Source organism: Leptosomus discolor, chromosome 1 (assembly GCF_034619465.1).
Source record: "Leptosomus discolor isolate bLepDis1 chromosome 1, bLepDis1.hap2, whole genome shotgun sequence".
NCBI lineage: Eukaryota > Metazoa > Chordata > Aves > Leptosomiformes > Leptosomidae > Leptosomus > Leptosomus discolor.
This window is the reverse complement of record NC_141391.1, coordinates 73,060,787-73,085,185: the sequence shown is the minus strand read 5'-3', so window position 1 is coordinate 73,085,185 and position 24,399 is coordinate 73,060,787. Positions and strand designations below refer to the sequence as shown.

The window sequence follows — 24,399 nt, the reverse complement described above, 5'->3', positions numbered from 1 at the left end:
AAATATATCTCCTAAACTTTGCATTTAAAGCATGGATGCCCCAATCACAGACAGCAACAAACATGCAGTTTTCCTGACTACAGTTATTTTTTTCCATCAGAGACTAAACTCGAGGGACTATCAATCCCATCAGTCACCTGATGGGAACAGAAACCTGATGGTTCTTTGAGATGTGCAGATTCTAAAAATTCCTTGTTGGTTAAAATACAAATCCTGACATTCTGGAAAAGTCTAGATCATCTAACTTGCCAGAACCAGCCAGTTATTCAACCTATTAATTTGGTTGTACGCATGCATTCCAGGAAAAGGGAGTCTGAACTCATAAATGTGACTGAAAACCCTTAACTTTGTTATACTTACTAATCTAATAATTTGACATACTATTTATCAGTTTTCAAAAGAAAATTTACAGTCTATAAATCAGCCCAGATTCTGGTGGCTCATGAGGATTCTGGAGAAAGAGATGCCTTTGAAATGCTGGAAACAAAGGAACAGTTCATACTTTTTCTGATGAATTTGTAATGCGGGTTATCATTAAAGGATTATATGCAGAGAGAATAAATCCCTCCCAAGCATCTCTATAGAACCATTAATCTTGTTTGATAAAGGTGCTTACCCTTTGATCTTAAAAATTACCATTTCTATTTTTAAAGATTTATTTTTATAAAAGCCAACATAATGCCAGTGATGCATGCTTTTCCAAAAAATGGACAGCAGCAGGTTCCTTCCAAAAGCAGGTTCTAAATACTAAAAGAACATGTGAGCAGAAAGCATTTGTCACTTATTTTTCATATGTATATTCTTCATAAGTGCTATACCTAGTGCTGGACAGAAGTTCTAATAAGCGGATAAGGTGTTCACAATTTAAAACTCATCTTGCAGTGAGTTCCACACAAGAAGACTCACAAGTCCACATGGACCTTGATATATCACTAAGTCTTTAAATATACATATGGATCGTTCACGCACAGTTTATTACTGGAATGGAGTTTAAGACATAACTTTTCTGCTGTGTGTACAGTTGCAAACCAGTGACCTAGCGACTATCTAAAAATAACTTCAGTATATCCATCTTTAATGGAAGCATTTCTTTCTTTTATTTTTTAAACCTTTTAAAACATTAAAAATAGAGAAATTGTTGTTTAGTCAGCATACGAAAAAGACAATCTGAATTTCCAGTGGTGCTAAACTTCAATTACACAGTCTGGCATTAATAACTCAAATATTTGTTAAACAGTCCATACTGCAATTGCATAGAAAAATGCAGGTGATATATACACACACACACACAGAGCAGAAGACAGCTAGTTCCTATACAGTATTCCAGAGATTAAAATAAATGCTGAACTTCACCCCAACTGGAAGCATATATTTGGTCCCAAGCTTGTGCCTTAGTGCGAACATAGTTTTGACCTATTTTGTAGATACACCATGAAGCCTTGCTAGTGCTTTTAAAACCTTACACACTTACACAGAACACATGACAATCAGAAAAAAAAGGAAGTCTGGAATAAGAGGGCTTTTCCCTACTTCCCCTTATTTTTTTGTGTGTCCTTCATGCAAAAGGTTGGCAGTTTCCCAGTCAGAGCTGCAATCACAATAGCTTCACGTTAAAGTGATGTAGCCTGTAGTCTTCCAACCTCGTACTGTAATCTGTGCTGCTGTCACACAAAGCCAAGATGGTCTTGTCTAGCTGCACTGAACACGAGAGAAGGCAAACCCCACTGCTGGTTTAGTAGGAAACCTTCCTTCTGAATCAACAATCACTGACTGCATCAGCATACTGCAAAAGGAGATGCTGCTTTCAGATTGAAAAAGAACATTGTGATTAAGAGTTGATGCCATTTTTCACATGACCAAATGCATTAAAAACTTGATATCCTGCCATTATTTCTTAATAAGGAGTTGTATTCGTATCTACCAGCAGCATGTGATATTCAGAACCTGGATTTCAACACCAAACTCTTGCCCTCAGGATAGAAGGCTGACTTTCATCTTTCCACATCAGAACTTCCATAGGCAACCAACTCCTCTCATTACCCAGCCTAACACTAAGTGGTACCTTTGCCAACACCCTTCAGCTGTGAACATGTCCCAGAAAGGTGGCACTTCTAAGTTACTTCACACAACCTCATGAAATAAACATGAGAATATGCAATAAATTTGACCAAGCTGTTACTATACCCAAGAGAAGAGTTAACTATACAGAGGACTTTGCAGGGTAGCAATGGAAGGAAATCTGGACTAGCCAGATAACTCCTCTAAGGATCTTCCAAGCAGCATCAATAAATTCAGCTAGTAACTGAAAAGTGATGGGGTGGGGGTGGGGAATAATCTATTATTGACCAAAGTCTATTCCCCATTTTTGAGAAGGAAAGTGTTTACTGCCTTGACAAAATAAGACCTAAGGTCCTCTTTATCAATCTGCAGGATACGAGACTGCCGAAAATAATTATGAACTGTATGTAAGACAAAGGAGTAATACCCTTGTCTTCTCCAAGAATCTTAAGCAGGACAAGACAAATCCAGATCAGTCAAAAGGAAGTCACCTATGAAAGAAAAAGGGTAATAATTCTTTAGGCTTCCAGTGAAGATCCTCTGGTAGATACTAGGTTGACTTTGGAGCAGCTATAATGAACTTAAATTCTGTTTCATGGTACAAGTGCTGCTTGCAACTATTGAAAGGAAATGTCACCAGTGATCCCAACCAAAGCAGCACAACTTGTAAGACTACAGCTACGAACGTTTTTGTCTGCCAAATTAGAAGGCAGTAGCAAAAGCAGAATTTTTCCTCAGTAAAACTCTTTAAGGTTGAAGATTAAATAAACCCTAGGAGTTTGGGCCCAAGAAAAGAGGCAAAACTGAACATTTTAAGAACTAATCTCTTTAAAGCAATTAAATGCAAAATGGTGACAGGTCACAACCAAAGAGTTAACAGCGCCAGCCACAAAGATGCACCTTATCAAGGAATCACAGTAAGCCTTACAAACAAGTTTGTCCTGTTAGATGGATCTCTGGGAACTGATGAAAGGCATAAGTACGGATGGTTATTTCAATATCAGCAGTCCAAATCTTTCCACTTGTTCTTTCTTCCCAGTCATATGAAATCACTGATCTCAGAGAGAAAGCAAGAACACTCAGAGCAAGACATCCCCCTTTTTTCATTCATACCAGAACAAACCAAAGATTGATCCAGCTCAGCATCTTGCTTCCAGCAGTGGCAGCCATGAACAGATATGTATCAAGGAATAAGAACTGGACAAGCATACACAACACTCCCTCTTGCTACCATCCACGCTCCAACTGCCTTCAGTTCAGGCTACTTCCCAAGACACATGTGATTTTGTGTATTTAACATTCCTTGGTAGACTCCTCTTCAAGGTACCTCACCAGTATCCCCCTGAGCCTATCTAAACTTTCAGCAAGAAAAGAAGATTTTAGCTCATGAGACCTACGGAGTTTCATAGGCCCATGAACACGGCAACATCTAAGGCTTAACTCCTTGCATCAGCAATTTTCCATGAGACACAGAGTGCTTTGATGAATCCCTCTAAAAGAAAACTTGGAGTCCATTGTGGAACAAATTTAAGTTTCAGACTCAGTGAAATAAGTTTTTTAATTTCCTCAGGTTTTGTAAGATGCTGCCCTACAATTGTCTAAAGTACCTTCTCTAGTTTAGGTGAGGCTATATTTCAAATTTGCAATTATTCTAAGGTTTGTCTGAACAAACATTGTTATTCGTAAAAGACAAAGAACCAGAGCAGCAATGAACTTTCCAATCTTTTTTATTGATTTTTATGAGTAAGCGTGTGCACAGAGAAGTAGTAGAATGTATTAGCTAGCAGACAAAACAAGAGGTTAGAAAGTTCTGATTAACAGCGAGCCAACTGTCAGACAAAACCTAAGATTCCTAGTTTTAAGAATCAACCCTTTCATACTGTTAAATCTGACCTACTTCACAGCTTTAAAAATGAGAGAAGGTGGACTGTTTCTTCAAATGTAAGGAAAAACCTAACACTTTAGACCAAAGGTCTATTTACTGTCTTAGCCAGTAGTAGACGCATAGGGAAAAAAAAAAAAAGATTCAATCATACAATATCTCAGGTTGGAAGGTACCCATAAGGATCATCAAGTCCAACTCCCTGCTCCTCACAGGACTGCCTGAAACTAAATGATATGACTAAGAGTGTTGTTCAGATGCTCCTTGAGTTCCGACAGGCTTGGTGCCGGGACCACTTCCCTGGGGGGCCTGTTCCAGTGACCGACCACCCTCTCAGTGATGAGCCTTTTCCTAATGTCCAGTCTGAACTTCCCCTTACACAGCTTCATTCCATTTCCTTGCATTCTATCACTGGCCACCAGAGACAGGAGATCAGCACCTCCCCCTCTGCTGCCCCCTGGAAGAAGCTGTAGACTGCAATGAGGTCAACCCTCAGCCTTCTCCAAGATGAACAAACCAAGCAACCTCATCCATTCCTCATTCACCGTATTGGTCGCCCTCCTCTGGACACACTCTAACAGTTTGATGTCCTTCTTATATTGAGGCCCCCAAAACTGCACACAGTGCTCAAGGTGGAGCCATACCAGTGTAGTGCAGAGTGCAATAAACAGCGTTTGTACAGAATGAATCTTCCTTCCCTTCACATACCCACCAGTTCTTTGTAATCAACAGTTTATAACTCAGGCCTGACTGATACCCATACCATTAGATTCAATAGCTCCTCTTGGATCTGGTCTTTGTGAATTTGCCCAATTCATTTCAGAACCCATTTACTCACTCATATTTCACAACCAGTAGCAACAAGGTCCACAATTTAGCTATGTAATAAGTGAAAAATATTGTCTTTAAGACTTTGCCTCTTAATTTCATTTAGCAGCACCTACATAGCACCTGCATCACCATCTCAAACTGAGAATCAGTTCTAATCCACATACATAAAATCTAAACAAGTAAAATTGTGAGTTCAAACAGGGCTGGATGCAGGCTGCCACACAGGCAGAGCAAGCACACAAACACTTTGCATCAGACCACACAACTATGTGTCAACACTGGCACCTGGCTAACGAAAGAACTTCATTTTCACATTAGGTTCTCCAAATGGGGTGAAAAAAATGCCATGATACAGTGCACAAGCGATGTAATCGTAGCATTTTCTTGTTCTGGAAGTTTGACTTGCTACCTCAGCTTTTTTTAAAGCTTTAATTTTCAAGATGCATATTGAAATGCTCTGGCAAATGTACAAGTTTTCAGCAGATAATTCTGCTTTGAGCAGGAGGGTGGGACTGGGTGATCTTCTAGAAGTCCCTTCCAATCTCAGTGATTCTCTGAATCTCAGATCATGCCTTAATAGACCAAACCTCTGTCTGGATCAAATTTCTATTTCAGTTGTCAAAAAGAGTCAGTTTTAAGAAGAGAAGTGCAAATAGAAGCAAAGACAGCTCTAAAATTCCAAAGCTTTTTTTTTTCATAAGCCACTAGGAAAGGAAATTAAGATGCAGAATATCAAAATACTACAAATTCAAGAAGAGAAGCCACACAGAAAGAGGGAAGAAATTCAGAGATCAACTTTACAGTACATTCTTAAAAAAATGCATGTTTTATCTAGGCTGTTAGCTTATCCAGATCTTAATTCTTAAATGAAATCTACTAGAAGTCAGTCTCAACTTACTCAAGAACATATTTCAAAAACCAGAACACAATCCCCAAGAAACAACCATGCTAATCTGCAAAGCATGGTCATTTCACTGCTTACCAATTTCTACAACTTTATTTAATTCTTCATCATCCCTGTAGAATAGGGGTGGAATAATTTCACAGTGTATTTTAAATAACAACAAACAATGCAAAATTGAACAGCCTCCAGAAAATGCAAAGCACATGTATATTTGCCTTGAAATGGAAAAAGTACGTATGAATATAATTATCTATATACAAGGCATTAAAATTTATGTAGGAAAAAGCAGACACTAAAGTGGCATTTGGACCTATTTTTGGATATTTATGCAGTAAAGAAAAAGCCCTAAGGAATAAAAGTGCAGCAGTGGTTTCCAGTGGTTGCAATAGTGTATAGATATAAATAAAGCCTGTGGGAAAAGGTAATATCTGTTAGAGCTCAACAAATGCAGCGAAAAAAATTATTTTCAGGAATATGGTATCTGCTTTCAGATCTAAAGCAGCAAGTTCAAGTTTAATACAGGAAACACAAGAACAAGATGCAAAGCAAAAAACAGGGATGCAGAACATTGTCATAATGTAACATAAGCCAAATGTAGCCTCTGTGTCCTACATGAGCTAATGACTTCATCCTCCCTTACTGAAAGTCCCCACTCTACCTCACAGCTATGAAGTATCTTTCTCTCCCCAGTCGTTTCTGTGGTTAACCTAATTCAGTTCAGGAGAGGGTTTCACAATGCAAAGCCTTCAGCAGCAATAGCAGGAATACAAGTGTATTCCTGTACCACTCCATCCTCCTTTCTCCCTACCCTTGCACCCTGTATGCTCCCTGATCGTGAGGGCACCTGTCCATATATGGATTGTGCTGTCAACCACGCCACCACATCAGAGAACAAGTTTAGCTTTTAAGAAGGCCATCCAGAACAAAAAATACCAAGGGACAATTCAAAACAGGACATTCGGATGCAAGTTATGTAAGTGTCATACAGCCTTCTACTAGTTTTGTGCATATTACAGATGAAGCCTGATTTGTAGAGTCTGAAAGAAAGCAGCATATGTGGCCTGGCAACCTGAGGAAACTTTTTCTCGTCCTTGGGTAAGCCTGTAAATCGTTTAAAAGGTCTAGATGGTTTGTTTTCCAGAAGATAGGTAGTTGCTGTGCACAGTCAAAAGCACCCATCTATGATATGCGTTCTTTACTTGGACAGAAGGAATTTATCCTCATTATCTTTAGCCCAAGGCAGACCACAGTAGCAAAATTTTATAGTGTTGTCCAAAACTCAAAAGTGTCGCTTCAGTCAGCCATCCAGGTATGAAGTAATCTGCTACAACGCCTCTGAAATAAGGTTATTACTGTTATTTTCCATCTCGCAAATACACTAGACATTACCAGACAGATCAGAAACAACTATCTACTGTCAGTGATGTCCCCTTACCAGAATCATCAAATAGTTACTAAGGCCCAGCTACATCTCAGAAGGTATCTTATACACAGAGAAGCATTTCAGCCATTCAAGTCTAGGGCTTGCAAAAAGCACAATCATGAATTTTGTCTTGATGCTGAGATACTAATTTTGTCTCAGGTGCATGGAAGTTTTCAAATCCTGTCAAGGATCTTTTCTTAGATCTAAGTAAGATTCTTATCACTGGTTTAATCCCACATAAAAACTTTGCTAGTCACTGCCATGAAGAGAGGAGTGTAAAATCCTATAATGATGCCCAGTATCAGCAGTCCATACTCTTTGGGTACCAAAGCTCAGGTGCCAAAAAAGCAGGAATTGCAACAGCAGCTTACATATCTCAAATTCTCACTGTAGGCCAAGCCACCCTTGGCAGTATATCTAGTAGCTATGTTCATAATCAGTTTTGAGTAGGCCTTTAAAATTACCCGGTGAAGATATAACATGTCATTTGGCTCAACAGCTTGTCTAGCTTTGATCAAAAAAAAGTGTGTGTATATATATATATACACACACACACATAAAAATAAAACAGATATACGTATGTAAGTATATGCTAAGATCTACTGGTCTTTCTCCAGCTCCAGATGTGCAGTTAGATCTTTTCAGGACTAGGAATACATTCTCCAGGGCAGCTCCAGGAATTGGCGGCTCTCAAATTTTAAACAATTAGCAGAAAGTATGGAACATCTCTGTAGTCAGGATGATACTAATAATCTGGGTTGAGAGCAAGAGACACAAAATACTCCTTTGTTTTCTATCAAGAGATCTGCTGATCAAAGAGATCTATAATTCAGGCCCAGGGCAAGAAGAGGTGAAAATACAGGCTTGTTTATTATGCTGGAGAAGTTTTCCACATTGTGCTCCAAAACAGGTTCAGCAAGGTTTGACCCAGTGTGTGCACTCACTCAGTGTTTAATTTGCTGAGGCTTTGCTCGTGCCAGAGCACCGGATGGTACCTTGCTGGGTGCTTGTGTCACACTGACCCAACCACTGCAGAAACTTTTCCAAAGAAATAATAAAGAAAAAAAAGAAGATTCTCCACAAAAGGAGCAGAGAAAACACTACTGAAGATCAACATATTTAAATTTAGCAGCCACTGTTCACATAAAGAGATGACACGGTGACAGTAAAAGATAAGATATGCAAGTTTTTCTATCTTAAGTGAATTGTATACACATGAAAGAATAAAATTTGAATAACCAATATTCAAGAAAGTGTAACATATGGCCTAGTGCTCCAAGAACAAACGGCTGGTCAATTATTGCCTAGCCAGATGTAATCAGTAGTGTACAGAATTAGCAAAATGCTTTTGCATACCTGTAGTGTCTTCTGATTCTTACCGGAATGATTTATCTTTCTGATATTTTTGGTCAAATCAAGGTCTTTCCAATATACACTGATTACTGTTTGTACAAAAGACTGTGCTAAGTGCAGTCACTGATTAATGAAGTGGACTGACAGTAAGTTGTGATATATTTAGAACAAGTCTAAGATGCATTTTCTTCATGGTAAATGAGATCTCCCCGCAGGAAAAAAAAAAAAATCAACAACAAACTACCCAAAACATTTCTTAGATACCAGAAAAGTTTTTAATTTCTCATACTCAGTAGTGTGTGTATACATATAGATTTGTTGTTCCACTATGATGATGTAAAGTACTTCAAAACCATGTTTCCCATGTTAATTACAAACCCTATTAAATAAAAATACTAGACAACAACTTTAATCTGGAGTTCATAGCTTCTTAAACACAGAGCCTATAGTTTATTCTGAAAGCAAGTTCTCATGTGGAGCAGGTTTATGAGATTTGAATTGCTTGTTTCAAATCATCTGATAAGCCTATGACCTAGCTAGATAGTGAAGGAGAATACAAAGATTTTAAAGTATAGAGGTATAATGAATCATGCCTATTTATTAGTCATCCTAATGAATACCTGCAAATTATTCTGCAATAAAGTTATTTTAACAAATTTGAGAACACAGACATATGTCAGTTACTGGGACAACTGTACAGTTTACTGTCAAGCAATTTAGTAATTATTTAAACTGGTGATTAGATAACACATCAGCTGAGATATTTTAGAATTCCTTGAACTTCCAGTATGGAAATTTACTGGTGTATAATTGCATTACTGAGAAATATCCATACAGCAAATTAATATGCAGATCTCTATTTAGCAACCATAATGCCTCTATATTTACTAGTTCATCTGTTTACACTGTTCATGCTGTTTACAGAAGGCCATTAGCCTTAATTTTCGACTTGTTTTCTAGCAAAAAAGTAAAACTTACAAGAAAGGAGTGAGATTGAACTGCTAAAAAAAATATCAGCATTAAAAGAATAATAAAGTATTAATTTTTTAGGGTGCTTAGCACAAAGAGATTACAGTCCATGACTCCCAGCAGTGCTTCTTAAACACTGTCAATTTGATTTCTCAAATAAAGTCAGCGAGAAAACACTAAAATCCTTTTAAAATACCATTTTTCATATAATTCTCAGAAAAACATTTTTGTAAAGTCTTGTAGGTTTTTTGTTGGTGCAAGCTATAGACAAAGAACAGATAGTAATTTTAAGCCTATTAGCAAAATTACCTAACCTCACACTATGACCATTTCTTGCGGTACTTAAGCCACACAGATGTTGAGCAGAGGCCATACCTTTTTTCAGAAACTTTCGTCATCATTTTTAAACACAAGCATAGTTGGTCAAAGTTCTAGTGTTATTTAAAAATAAGCCTTCATTAATGCACACATGCCAATGATAGCAATAGCCTAAAGCATTTTAGGCTACGAAACCCCACAAATAAAGCTATTTTAAAACCTAAAGCCCTTCCTTTTGTTTAAGGAAAAACAGAATTCCACCAGGGGAGTAGGCCTTCCTTAAAATAGCCAGAGAAAATGCTTAATAAACCTACACTTTTCATCTTGCAGAAGGAAGCTGAAATATACAGCATAACTCAGAAAAATCACAGCATAGTTCAGGATGAAGTATTTACTGTACCATATTAATCACTGAAAAAGTTCCCTTTAGCAATTACAAAACAAACTGTACGATATTGAACTTAAGAAAATATAAAACATGGTCAAAGAAACAGTAAAGCAGGGAAGACATAAAATTGGATGGAGTAAAGAAAAAGAAATGCAAATCTAAGGAATGGTTGTAACATGACAAGAACTTAAACTTACATTCTTCAAATTTTCCCAGACGTTCGTGGCTTGCAGCACCCACAGCAGGTATGTGAGTAAGCACATAGTGCTGCTCTCAGAGAGACACATACAGAGATAAGATACAGAGGATAACAGTAGCCCACCCCGGAGCAAAGGAGCAAACCACAGAGTTCTGCTTGGGCACAGAAGCAATAGCTCCCACGTTAAAAAGTTCAGTTCCTTCACGGTCACTTTTGTAGAAGCATTCCCGAGATGAAAAAGAATTTCACACCACCTCAAAGGAAGGAAGTTATTTAGCTATGGAAAACTCAGGTATAGCAACATGGCTTGTCTAAGGTGTCAAGAGAAACTCATGCTGTTGGGGACACTTCACTCCGAAGTTTTGTAGAAGAGAGAATTCAATGACAATACACAGTCTTCACAGCTCAGACCTCCTTAAGCAAAACAAAATGAATCTTCAGTTTTAAACCTTGAAAAGAAGCCACGCTAAAAGGCAGTAAAATTACTCCAACTAATACAGTGAAGAAAAACCCAGTGTTCCAATAATTCAGAATGAATTCTGTTCTCTTGATACTCTCAACCAATGGATGTTTTAAGAGCATTTTCTGCAGAAAAGCAGTATCTATCCAGACAGATAGTTTTTGACTGACTGTCAAGAAAAAGAGAACAGAGCAATTAACATTAGAGAACCAGAAGAATCAGTTCTCAGGTACAGGTAAAGAGTTTATAAACTTTTCAAAGAAAGCTTTCAAATGTGCTGATAACAGAACTAGAAGTATTAAAATGCCTATCTATTTTTCCACTGGTTCACCCCTGAATGGACACTGGCTCCCAGGATTAAAACTGTTTTCAGTTGTAACTAGAGGATTCAAATTTTCACTTGTGGGACTCATAAAACTGTTTCAGTAGAGCACTATGTGGTTAGATGGATGAAGTTCAAACATTACATATAGTTTTCCCACTCTCCAAGTCAGACTTCTGAGAAAAAACACACAGACCAAAATAAGTACATGCAATTCCCAGCACCCAACAGAATTATTTCTGAAAGCACTCTATCATATTCCTAAATTTGATTTCCACTAAATCAGAGCCAAACTGACCAGACTGTGCAACTGAACACTGTTTGAACTAATCCATGAAAATGGACTTACAATATCCACACTGCCCAGAAAATAAAATCAGTAACTATCTGTGCCTAACATCTCAAACTGCAGGACCCATTTAATCAGAGAATAAGCAGTAGCATGAAGAGAACAGAAATAATCCTCCCTACGACACCGGAGTCCCTTAGCCATTATTTTGATGTTGAAGCAATAAGCTAATTAGCGCATGTCTGTCACTACGTAGAAGCATCAGAAGACTGGAAAAATAACTAGTCCACTGAACGCATGTCCATTATTCCGTTGATAAACAGAAAAAGCTAGGCTCTCCAGGACTGTTTCTCTCTTCTCCTTGTCATGGAAGGAGAAGACTGTCATCTATCTACACCTTGAAGAAAAAGTAGATCCTCATCAATCCCTGAAAGGAGTGCTACTTGTAATTAAAAGGTTAGAAATTGTATAAAAATTTAAGTGATTACCTCTCCTATAAAGACAACCATAACACAATCCAGTTTTTCTTCAGGGGACAGCTTATCAATAAGGGAGTGGAGAGTTTCTGTAAGGTAAGACTTGACTTTTCTTTTCACTGTAGGTATTCCCATTACAATGGAAACTGAAATCAAACAAACCAGAAATGTACGTTCAGTGATTTCATATACAAGATAGAAAACAAAAATCTTATCTCATAATAAAGCATTGCTTAAGAAATGCAAACAGTTAAAAGATGGAGATAACTAATTAAAAATAGGTTAAAAATATACCACCCATCATCAGGAGCATGATTAACATAATCATCACCAACGCTCAGAGCGAACACAGCAAACAAAAAAAGTAATCCTAGACATGCCAGATTACTGCATAGGTGTGGTGGTTTGACCATGGCTGGATGTCAGGTGCCCACCAAAGCCACTTTATCACTCCCCTCCTCAACTGGACAGGGAAGGAAAAAAAAAAAAATATAACAGGTTTGTGGGTCAAGATAAGGACAGAGAGATCACTCAGCAATTACTGTCATGGGCAAAACAGAACTAACTTGGGGAAATTAGTTTAATTTATTACCAATCAAATCAGAGTAGAGTAACGAAAAATAAAAACTAAATCTTAAAACACCACCTCCCTCCACCCCTCCCTTCTTCCTGGGCTCAATTTCACTCCTGATTTCTCTACCTCCTCCCACCCCGAGCAGCACAGGAGGAGTTGCGATCAATTCATCACACATTGCCTCTGCCTCTCCTTCCTCCTCACGGGGAGGACTCCTCACACCCTTCCCCTGCTCCAGCGTGGGGTCCCTCCCACAGGAGACAGTCCTCCACGACTTCTCCAATGTGAGTCCTCCCCCACAAGACGCATTTCTTCACAAACTGCTACACTGTGGGTCCCTTCCATGGGGTGCAGTCCTTCAGGAACAGACTGCTCCAGCATGGGTCCCCCATGGGGTCACAAATCCTGCCAGCAAACCTGCTCCAGCGTGGGCTCCTCTGTCTCCACAGGTCCTGGCAGGAGCCTGCTCCAACATGGGCTTCCCATGGGGTCACAGCCTCCTTCAAGCACATCTACCTGCTCCAGTGTGGGGTCCTCCGCAAGCTGCAGGTGGATATCGGCTCCACCGTTAACCTCCATGGGCTGCAGGGGGACAGCCTGCCTCACCATGGTCTTCACCATGGGCTGCAGGGGAATCTCTGCTCCAGCACCTGGAGCACCTGCTCCCCCTCCCTCTTCACTGACCTTGGTGTCTGCAGAGTTGTTTCTCTCACATAGTCTCACTGCTCTACCCCACTGCACAGGATTTTTTTTTCACCCCTTAAATACATTATCCCAGAGGCGCTACCACCATCGCTGATGGGCTCAGCCTTGGCCAGCGGCAGGTCCATCTTGGAGTCAGCTGGCATTGGCTCTATCAGACACAGGCGAAGCTTCTAGCAGCTTCTCACAGAAGCCACCCCTGTAGTCCCCCCACTACCAAAACTTTGCCATGCAAACCCAATATAGTAAGTAATAACCAACAACCATGATATTAATCAGATAAGGTGCACCGAGACTTACAGAGCGATTAAACTCCCTAACTTAGTTTTATTTTCAAACTGGCATAACCTTTCTTCACAACAAGCATTTAACTTCTGAGAAGTCATCTTTTAAAATGACACTGCTGAAAAACTCTACTACTTTCCTTGCACCTGGATTTGGGTTCTTCTAGAAACACAAGTCCAAGTCATCAGGATTGCCCGGAAATTCCTCACTGAAATCTCTTACCCTGTTAAAAGCACTGCAAATACGAAGCAATCTAGCCCCAGCTACGATGCTATTAACACCAGCTGGCCACTTGACTCTCCTTAACCTTCCCATAGTCTTTCTTCTGCATCCCACCCCATGGCCAGGGCTGGCTATCTATTAGGAACACAGCAGATAGCAGCAGGATAAAGGAGCAGTAAAAGGCTAAAGCAGACTTAACGAAGTCAGCATCAGCATTCTGAGCCATCTCTGTGAAATGATTTACCATATCATAAATATATAAAAATCAAACAACTATTAAAAATGTTGTTTGTCCTTCCTTATAGAGCCTGCTTCACCTACCAACTACACATTAACAAGCTCTGAATTTTTCAGACAAACACTCAAAAAGCACAGTGACCAGGAAAGGGAAATATCAGAAAAATAATTTTAACTTAGAATTTCCTCCCTCTTTTTAATTAAATAAACCTGATTCCAATTTATATTTTGTAATTTCAAACTTTTGTCATATTCCCAGCGCAATGTAATACAGGCTTCACTTAAAACAATAAAGGAACATGAGCCTTTTCCTTCCTGAATAACAACATTGAAATAAATTATAGTCAGAAAAATAACCCTATGGCTTGAGCCCACACATTTGTCACACAGGCATGCCATCTGTTAAAAGAAAGCAATCAAACTTACTGAAGTAATGAAAAAAATACAGGCCAGGAGTAACTAATGCTTCTTTCAAAAGCAAGGAAGGGGAGGAAAGAAAAAAAAGAAAGGTCTAGTGGACAATAACATGAGCCATTCAAGTCAGATGGCACTCAGAGAAACAGGGATTCGTTGTTGGGGCCTTCAAGCTTAAGACACACAAACACACACACATATGCTTTGAGGTATATCAGCTTGGTTGGGCTTCATACTGTTTATTCTCTAGAGCTCCAAGAGTGGGATTCCATGGAGCTACACTAATGAGCAAAGCTCAGAATTTGTGAGGATTAGAAAAAACAAGAAGGGATCAACAGTATTGCAGGACAACACCAATTTTTTTTTTCCCTTCCAATGAATGTACACATTTTATTGATAGAATTACATCTGATTATCCTAGTTCGCCCAACTTGAAGTTATACATTGAAATATATTGCTCAAAAAACAAGAAACACCAATTCTAAAATAATATCATGCATAATTATATCCATCCCCACAAATCTGAAAAGCCAAAGGCATATGTCCATTAACAGTTCAGAATCTGTAACGTTTGAGCTCTGTTTCCTTCTACTCAGTTACAAAAAATTCATGCAAACTAAATGCTTCTTAATGTGTACCTTAACATGGCATGGGGTGTGACTGAGATTATGCAGAAAAGAGCAAAGCTGAAGCCAAACTCCTTTCATCTTGAATTCAGTGCGAATTCTAAGAGATATCAACATTACACAAGTTAAATGAGATGTCCTTGATCTACCAAGTAATGCAGTAAATTATATTACTAAAACTAGAAAGTCCTCTACATATAAAATGCAAAATAAACATTGTATCAGCATACCTCCTGTCCTTCCAAGGCCAACCTGCACAGAAGGTTGAAGGCTTCCTTCATTTTTCAGCAAATGAGGCAAATGGTAATAGATATTTGGCACTTGAAGAGATTTTTTACTTGTTAGCTCTTTTAATAATTTCAGCGTCTCATCTGCAAACATACATGAAATCAGTAATGGAGAAAACAAATAAAATTAAGTTCTATGCAGTGGTAAATAATACAAAATTCCAAGCTTGGTCCCAACTGAAAAACAGAACAAACAATGCATTTTACTGAGGCTTTATATCTTGTGTACAAGGGAAGTATTTTCTCATTATAATTTTTTAAATAAATGATTATTTAGATTATTTTCCACCAAGTAACCTTGCTACATACATAGTTAACAATTACCTGATGACATATGACTTAATGTGTGATCACAGAAGAATGCTCCATTTATTTAGGGGTTTGGGTTGGTTTGTTTGGGTGGGGAGGCTTATTTATCTAGATTATTTTTTACTTATGCTTACAGAGCTCATCACCATGTGGTGATGCTATTGCAAATAACTTTTCAAAGCTACAAGTACATATTAGAATGCACTGCACATACATACAGCACAAAAATAGCATTAAATATACAATTGAGATTTTGAGTATTTCTGCAATAAAATAAATGCTAATGTGAATTTAATTTAGTCCATTAGAGCACTTAAAATAATTCTTGCTCTTTCTAGAGTAGCTGCCTCTCAAAATGGCCAGGTGGCTCTCAAAATTGCAAGTAACAGGCTTTTTTTAATTCCCCTGCTGTGCATGTTGATTTTCTTACATCAAGTGTGAAAACAACTCTTATTTCAAACAACAAATATGATAACATATGGAAACTTCGAAAACTTATGGGCTTTATAATATCAAGTTAAGTAAAAAAAAAAAGCTGTACTCAAGGTTTCAGAGATAAAATTAAATTGTGAAGAAGTCATAAAAGTAATACCATAAATGTCATTCCTCTCAGATTCTGCGTGTTGCTTCTACAAAGATAGAAGGGTTTTGTTTGTTTGTTTTAATATTTATTTTTAGGTGAAACTAAATTCCTAACCACTTAAAGTCTTAAAAAAAAAGCTTTGTAAATAGTTGCCATAAGTAGAGATGTTCATTTTGACAGATTCCAATACAAGTACGTTTTATTTTTCCTGCTAACATTTCCTTTAGCTTCAACTGCAAAAGCTGGACTAAAAATTCTGTCAAAGTATGACAGCTCTTTGTATGAATAAATAATGACCTATATAAAACAATTTGGAATTCTTTCAACTTCAAAGATAGCAAATGCTACATAGTACCATGTATAGTTAAATACACTAACCTTAGTAAAAAAATCTATCTAATACTAAGTTCTGAGCACAAAAGTTCAGAGATTCAGACTTCCACTGATTTCCCATCATGCCTTCACGTGGAAAAAAGAGGATGTCCCAGTTGGGATCCAGACACGGTAGAATGTCAAAAATGTGAATCAGTAGCTTCAGCTGCATTAGAAGAGAGTAACTCCCTACAACTATACTATCTACAAGCAAGATAACTCACTTTTAGAAATAAACATAGTAATAACTGAATCATAAATCCAGTATCATAAATCCAGTATCAAAATTACTTGACTTTCTCTATGGCTGTTTGCTTTAACAGCAAAAACATACACACAGAATAGGAAGACAAAGGTCACAGACTATGTTAAATGCAACCTTTATGCACACCACTCCTGGAGATCCAGGGAACTATGGAGATCAGGTTGGACAGGCCATTAGTGTCTATTAGACTACAGAAAATAGTAACCCATAGCACAAATGCGAATGGATAACAGATTCAAAAAGCTTGATCCAGTTTTTTGATTTGCAAAACTCTTTGCGTTTACATTCCTCATTAGGTCAATACAGTGAAATTTCTGCAACCTACCAAATCAAAACTCTCGCCAGAAAGTTTCCATTTGTTATTAATTATGCACCTAGAAAAATCAGTGACTAAAGCAGTATTAGGGTGATTTTAAAAGTTAACTTCAATAATCTGGTGAGTAATGCAAAGGCATTCTCTAATAGTGCCAAACGCAGCTCTCTAATCTTGAGCATCAGCCTCTGTAATGGGTAAAAACTTACGGAAGACTTTACCAGTTTACTACTTGATCATTAGTTATTAAAAAAGGACATTACCTGTATATTTTACAAATCATAACCAATACCTCAGCCTGTATGTTTTTACATCTTCCAGCTGATTTTTTAAACATATCTTAATTGTTCCAAGTTCATCCATTCCTTCTGTTTGCTCATCCTTCCCCTCAAGCTCTACTCAAAAAGTGATGTAAAATATTGTCAAAATATATTCAATATGTTAAATAAGAAACCAGAAGTTCCAAACTTCAGGTGCTAGGTGTGGAATAAGTATTCAGTCCCTAAAAGTCATAAGAATGAACAGTGGGTGGATCATTAAGAATAGAAATTGGAAAAAACCAAACCCCAAAAAATCTCCACCACATATAACATATTACACATTCTTCATTTGCACTGCTGAACAGTTTCATTTGGCTTTCTTGGTATTAATTTCTTATTCTATAGTAATAAGAAGAGATACTGGTATTGCAGAGTTATAAAAAATAGCTTAATCATGGTATGTACCTGAAAAATTATTCATTGCATTCTTACTGCCATTTGTTTCTGCTACTGCACGCCTGAACTGCTCCAAGATAGCGTTCAGCTCAGAAGAGCGTTGCAGAGTGCGATGCTCAGCTATACGAAGACGTTCCTTCAAAGCATGAAATTCCCGTTGATATGCAATCAACTTTTCTAGAGAGAAAAAAGATGATCCTGGTTATTTTTGGAAACAAACACCTACAGACAGATCCAACAAGGGTCAGCGACTGCTCAGCTATGCAGCATCTGAAATCTAACCAAGAAGGGCCCAGCACAATCCCACCTGAGTCAGGCACCTTGACATTTACACAGCACCCAGAGGGAAGAGTGAGCTGCACCAGGCAGGGATGCAAAGCAGGCACTGAGGGGGGTATGCCCCTCACCACAGCCACAGACCCGGGCAACCTTTCAGTCCCTGTTACTCAGCGCCACAAGGCAGTTCCGAATCCTTTCTTGGAACAGCTGCCCACAAACCCTTTCTTTCAAGAAGCAGAACAGAAGTAGTGCCTTACAAAAGCACAGGTTACGCCTTTTGAAAGCCTCCTCTCTGAATACTTTATAAGAACGAGCAGAATCTGATGATATTTCAGACAAGCCAATTTGAAACCCAAGTTTTAACTTAATGATATTGTCGGTGCCTGCAAGAACAAAATTTTGATTGAAATCCTGCCAATGTAGACACATACATGTATTCTTTGAAAGGAGAGCAAAAGAGAGAGGGAAGCACCAAGACTCATCTGTTGATATGTTGCCTATGCCGCTGCCACCCAGCAAGGTAAATATCTCTGGCTCCTGCATCTTTGCTTCTTCCTATTGGTCATTTCCTCGAATCTCCTGCTCACCATCATCCCTCCCCTTCAGCCAATCTACAAATATAGACTGGAGTATCTTAAGTGATTTCATACCTTGTAATCAATATTCCAACCACACAGCTGTCATCCATCGACATATCTTTTGTTATTTACCTATCTATTCCTAGCCTTTTAGAATTGCAATGGTAGGGAAGCAGCAGTTTTGCAAGCAATTCAAATCTCTTCCTGTTGCTACATTACAGCAACATGGGGTAAAAAAGTAATTACAGTCAACTTTCCCTTGTTAATAATGCTGCATTTCCTCCAACTTTCTTCAATTTACATTTATTTTCTTTTTTGTAGTTGGCATGTACTATTCTAATTATGTTTAGAAAACATAATTAGTTAAAATGCCCTCTGTTTTGAAGACAGAAAAATAAAAACATAGTTCACCACCTCTTAAAAGCATTTCCCTTGCCAGCTTTCATTTCCTTTTTTCATTAAAACCAAATGGTTATTGCTTTTGTGCCAACAAACCCAGCACACAGATGCTGGTCCACAATACAGTGCTAGGCACGCTACACACTGACAACTGAATCCAGACTGCTATTTGAAACAGGACTTGGTGCTTTAGTCAGCAGTATTGAGAAGGCCAGGAAAATTTTCCTGAGCTTCTGGCATGAAGGACATTTTTACTTGCCAATGATAACCCAAAGAAATCAAAGATTGCTTGGAACCATGTCTACTAGTTACAGTAAGGTTACAAAACATTTTAACGGCTAAACGAACATAGAATTGTATTAGTGGAGACACCACATTCAATACGCAAATTATATTCCCTCCCCAAAATGAACGGTGATGGCAGGTTATATAGATCCCTGTTAATTTCTGTCTGAACAGGCGAGCCACCAAAGGACATGGAAGGTTTTATTGATAGCACTGGAACAGGCTGCCCAGAGAGGTTGTGGAGTCTCCTTCTCTGGAGACATCCAAAACCCACCTGGACGTGTTCCTGTGTGACCTACTCTACGTGGTCCTGCTCTAGCAGGGGGGTTGGACTAGATGGTCTTTCAAGGTCCCTTCCAACCCCTGACATTCGGTGATTCTGTGAGAGCTTCTATAGCACTGGATAGCCTCAGAAGCAGTTTGTAGCACCAGGTCTCCCTTCTTGTCTTTCTTCATGGTACAAGATAGCAGACAAACACTAGCATTTCTGGTTTTCCTACTCTGAAAAGGCTAAAAACTCACCTGTGGCAGAGTCTATTTCTCCCAGGAAAACACGAGAACAGCTGCCCACAAACCCTTTCTTTCAAGAAGCAGAACCTGTGGTTCAGACTTCAACACCTCAAGTAGGACGAATTCAGGTCTTCCTCTGTTGACTCAGACAAATTCTTGGCAGAGACCATTTCTCTTCCTATGCTTACTACAAGATAGTAGCACATCACATACAGTACTCCGGTGATTCTGGTGCTCTAAAACAGCAGAGGCCTAGAGGGCATAATTTACTTTGGAATATGTCAAAGACTAGAGAACCGCAGTAGTTCCCTACCACCTCCACCTAGCAAACTCCACAATGCAAAATCAGAAATATCTTATTGCAAACCTCAGCTTGTAAGCAGAGACTAAGATTTTTCTACCTCCCTAATTCAAGTAGGTAATAGAAAAATGGGAATTACAGGACCTTGTAATTCCACAAAAATTTAAAACTCTGTAGTAAAACTACAAGAAACTTAGAGCCCAACTGAAAAGGCAGTTTTATCACATGAAGAAATTAAAACTGCAGTTTCGTATTAAGAACCACCAATAAAAATCCCTTACTGAGGAGATGATACTTTCAGAGAAGGTGGCTGTTATTACACCTTTAATTTACAATTAATATAACATGTCAAACGTAAAAAAGGTAATTAGTTAATTTCTTTTTAAAGAAATTTAAAACTATTTATGTAGAAGTAAACCTTTATTTTCATAATTTATCATAGCAGTTTTTGACCAAAGAACATAGGTTCCCAACGGTGACACTATAAAATTTTCCCCAGTAAAACCGTTACAAAGTAGTCCAGTCCTGAGGCTCCCAGTGAATAGTACTGGTATTTGAATTCCTTTAAGAAATACTAGCTGATTGGTTGAAAGTAGTCAGCTTCTGACAGTTGCTTCAACCAGACGTATCTAGGTTAAGGAGGCTGCTCTAAAAGATATACAAAGTCCCGAGACCCATCCTTCAAAAATATGACTGATTTTTTACTAGGTCACAATACTATTCAGCTAAGTAAAACTAGAAAATGCTAACAAATTAATCGTATATTAAGTCCACTACCCTACAAGAACTTTTCTAGTTATTTATGCAAAATGAAGTAAAAATCATTCTTTGGAAGAACTTAAGTCATTTAAAATATTTACATTTCTAACACTACCAGAGCTGTCACTTTTCATGTATTTGGAGATCAATGTGTAATTTGGCCTTTCAGTACTTGTTTTATAATACGACTGCCTGTACTTTGAAACAAAATTAAATTTAAATTTCTAGTAGTTATATCTTTAGCATACTTGCAGTACTTCAAAGCATTGATCAACTGCTCAGATACCTATTACTTAAAAACAAACACACACACAGAGCAGCAGCAACATCAAATTTCATCTCGTACTGAAAGGCACTTTCAAAGCTGAAAATACTTCTTAGGCTCTTACAGTACCACCAATAGTGGTCATCACTTGTCCCAGACTTTAGAAAAGTAAGCGTCCCTTAAAGCATCACCAGTTTATATATACCCCAATTTGATTTTTCAGAGGTCTTGACTCTAAGTACTTGGGAATGAGCCTACAAGATTAAATTCAAGGATCTATTCTTATTTAAACTTTGACTTAGCTCAAGTTTGGTATTTGCTTTCCCCCTCACCTCTCCCAAGTACGAAATCATTTGAAAGCTAAATCTTTTAATCAAAAAATTAGGACTGTTTGATGAGAGCATGTTACTATATTACACAGAAGTTCCATTTGTATTTTAAACTTCAAATCTTTCCTCACAAAGAGAAAGGAATAAAAATTTGCAAGTGACTGTAGAAGCATCCCCAGAAACTCAAGGCAGTCCTTCTGAAATGTGTATGTGTGATGAAAGGCCAAAGCTCAACTAGAGCTGAGACTAGCCAGTGCTGTATCTGACAAGAAGGGCTTTGTTAAGTACTTTATTATCAAAAGGAAGTCTAAAGAAACTGTTGGACCAATACTTGTTGATTATGGTCACCTGACTAACAGGGACAAAGATAAAGCAGAGGCATTCAGTGCTTTTTTTGCCTGTCTTTAATAATACTGATAGACCTTGGGCTGCTCAGTCCTCTGAGTGGGAGGACCATGAGCGCAGGAACAGTGACTTTCCATTTATGGACACTGAAATTCTAAGGCACCAGCTATATCAGCTGAATGTTCACAAGCCCACAGGGCCTGATGGGACTAATCCCAGAATACTGAAGGAGCCAGCAGATGTTATGGCAGGACCCGTCTCAATCATCTACCAAAGGTCTTGGGATTCTGGGGAGGTCCCTGCTGACTGGAAGCTAGCCAGTGTTATTCCAATCCACAAAAAAGGGTGTGAGGGAAGACCCAGGGAACTACAGACCTGTTAGGCTAACCTCAGTTCCTGGAAAAATTATGGAGAAGATTATACTGGGTAGTACTATTGAAAGGCATTTGAAGAACAAATGCAATCACAAGGCACAGTCAACAGTGGTTCACAAAGGGAAAGTGCTGTTTAACTAATTTGATATCCTTCTATGATAAGGTCACCCATCCAGTTGATGAAGGGAAGGTGGTGGATGATTTTAATTTTAGGAAAGCTTTTGATACTGTCCCTCGCAGCATCCTTCTATCCAGCTGTGAGATGGAACAGGTTCATGATGTGCTGGGTGAAGAACTGACTGAAGGGCAGAGCTCAAAGGGTTGTAGTGAATGGGGCTACGTCTGGCTGGCGACAGAAGGCAGACTGCACCCTGGGGTGTGTCAAATACAGCATAACCACCGGTCACAAGAGGTGATTGTCCAGCTGTATTCAGCGTTGGTGGGGCCTCACCTTGAGTACTGTGTGCAGTTCTGGGTCCCACAATTTAAGAAGGATGTAAAATGTCCTTGAATGCAACCAGAGGAAGACAATAAAGCTGGTGAAAGGGCTGGAAGGAACGTCCTGTAAAGAGCGGCTGAGGACTTTGGATTTGTCCTTTGACATTTGGACTTGGGGTTTGTCGAGGCGGCGGCTGAGGCGCAACCTCATTGCTCTCTGCAGCTTCCTAAGGTGGAGGGAGGAGGTGCTGCCTAGGATTCAGAGACAGGACACATGGGAATGGCTGAAAGCTGTGCCAGGGAAGGTTTAGACTGGACATTAGGAAACTTTTCTTTACCAAGAAGGTGGTCAAACCCTGGAACAGCCTTCCTAGAGAGGTAGTCAATGCCCCTGTCAGTGTTTAAGAGGCATTTCTTATAATGCCCTTAATAACACGCTTTACATCTTTTGGTCAGGCAGTTGGACTAGATGATTGTCGTAGATCCCTTCCAACTGAAATACTCCATTCTATGAGAAGCTGACTTGTAAGCATTGTATATACAGAAAAGTCAGCAAGGCCAATATTTTCAAAACACGTTTGACCATTTAGTGGTTGATTGTTCAAAGGTTTCCCTAAAACCTAAAGAAATTGAATTGACTTCTTGTCAAAAAGTTATCAAACCACTTGTTTTCGTTGCCGTTACAGTAAAAAGAAAAATACTGAGCCTAAAACCATAAAGGAAACAGTCACAGAGATCAGCAGTCACCAACACGAAAAAACGTTTCTGTTTCTACAATATTATAAATGACTTTTCGCCTTCTTATGCTGAAACCCAGAGTAATTTAAGAAAACAGAGGAAGGAATTCAGACAGTAAGTTATTGGCCTCATACAGCTGATGGAAGAACCCCAAACCTATCTGTTCTCTGACAAATAAAACATCCCCCTAACAACAGCTGTAGCCAATATCAAACACTTTGCCGTCAATTGTTTCAGCACACAGTCATATTTTTATCTAAGAATAACATAACACTTTATATTGAATTGAGAAGGTGATGCTTTTCCATACTTTGGTCTGGAAGCCAGAAAGATCAAATAAAAATAACTAGCCCTCATACTTCAAATAAAAATATCTTGTTAAGAAATTACTTGAGAACTGAAAGCATTAATTCTTCATCATTTTCTCTTAAACTCTACTAGTTTCAGCAAAACTCCAGAAGCTGAAACATAAATATTTTAGCTGGCTTGATGCTGCACACTTCTTGGAAAGTTAACACTATGTCAACTCACTCAGTAGTTTGTTTTCTCAACTTTCTTTCCCTTCTTGCAAGATGTTCTCCTAAATATGCAGAACCTTGAATGTAGACAAGCTCACTTGAAAGTTGAGGAAGTATTTTGAAAATTAAAAATTCAAATCAAACTGTGAAGGTTTGCAAGTTTTTGACCAGAGACACAATCTCAGCTCTCAGCCTACTTTTCATTCTCTGGGTTATTTATGGTTCTTCTACTAAACAACTGTTTTAAAATAAAGTTATTCCAAAAGGACACCACTACCCTAAGTTACAAACTCAGTCCATTCTCTTCTTAGCCACAGTCTTGATCACATAATTTGATTTTTTTTTTCTCCAAATTTAGACAGCTCATAAGCGAAGCTTTTGAACATCTTAGCAAACATCTAGTTTTTTAGGTTTGGGTTTTGTATTACTAGTCTAATCTGTTTATGTACTTGAACCCAGGATTGTTAAGAGCAAAGAGCTTTCCCCTGGGATAAAGAAGGGCAT

At 38.5% G+C, this 24,399-nt stretch overlaps 1 protein-coding gene across 1 annotated transcript in view; it reads right to left on the bottom strand.

Moving 5' to 3' along the window:
- MGAT4A (alpha-1,3-mannosyl-glycoprotein 4-beta-N-acetylglucosaminyltransferase A) overlaps nt 1–24,399 on the bottom strand; it is a 72,203-nt gene that overhangs the window by 27,650 nt on the left and 20,154 nt on the right. Inside the window, exons 2-4 of the mRNA XM_009947622.2 lie at nt 17,787–17,954; nt 15,163–15,303; nt 11,885–12,018 (exon numbers count right to left, since the gene is read on the bottom strand). Coding sequence (XP_009945924.1) covers nt 11,885–12,018; nt 15,163–15,303; nt 17,787–17,954 — 443 coding nt within the window. The remainder of the gene's footprint in view (nt 1–11,884; nt 12,019–15,162; nt 15,304–17,786; nt 17,955–24,399) is intronic.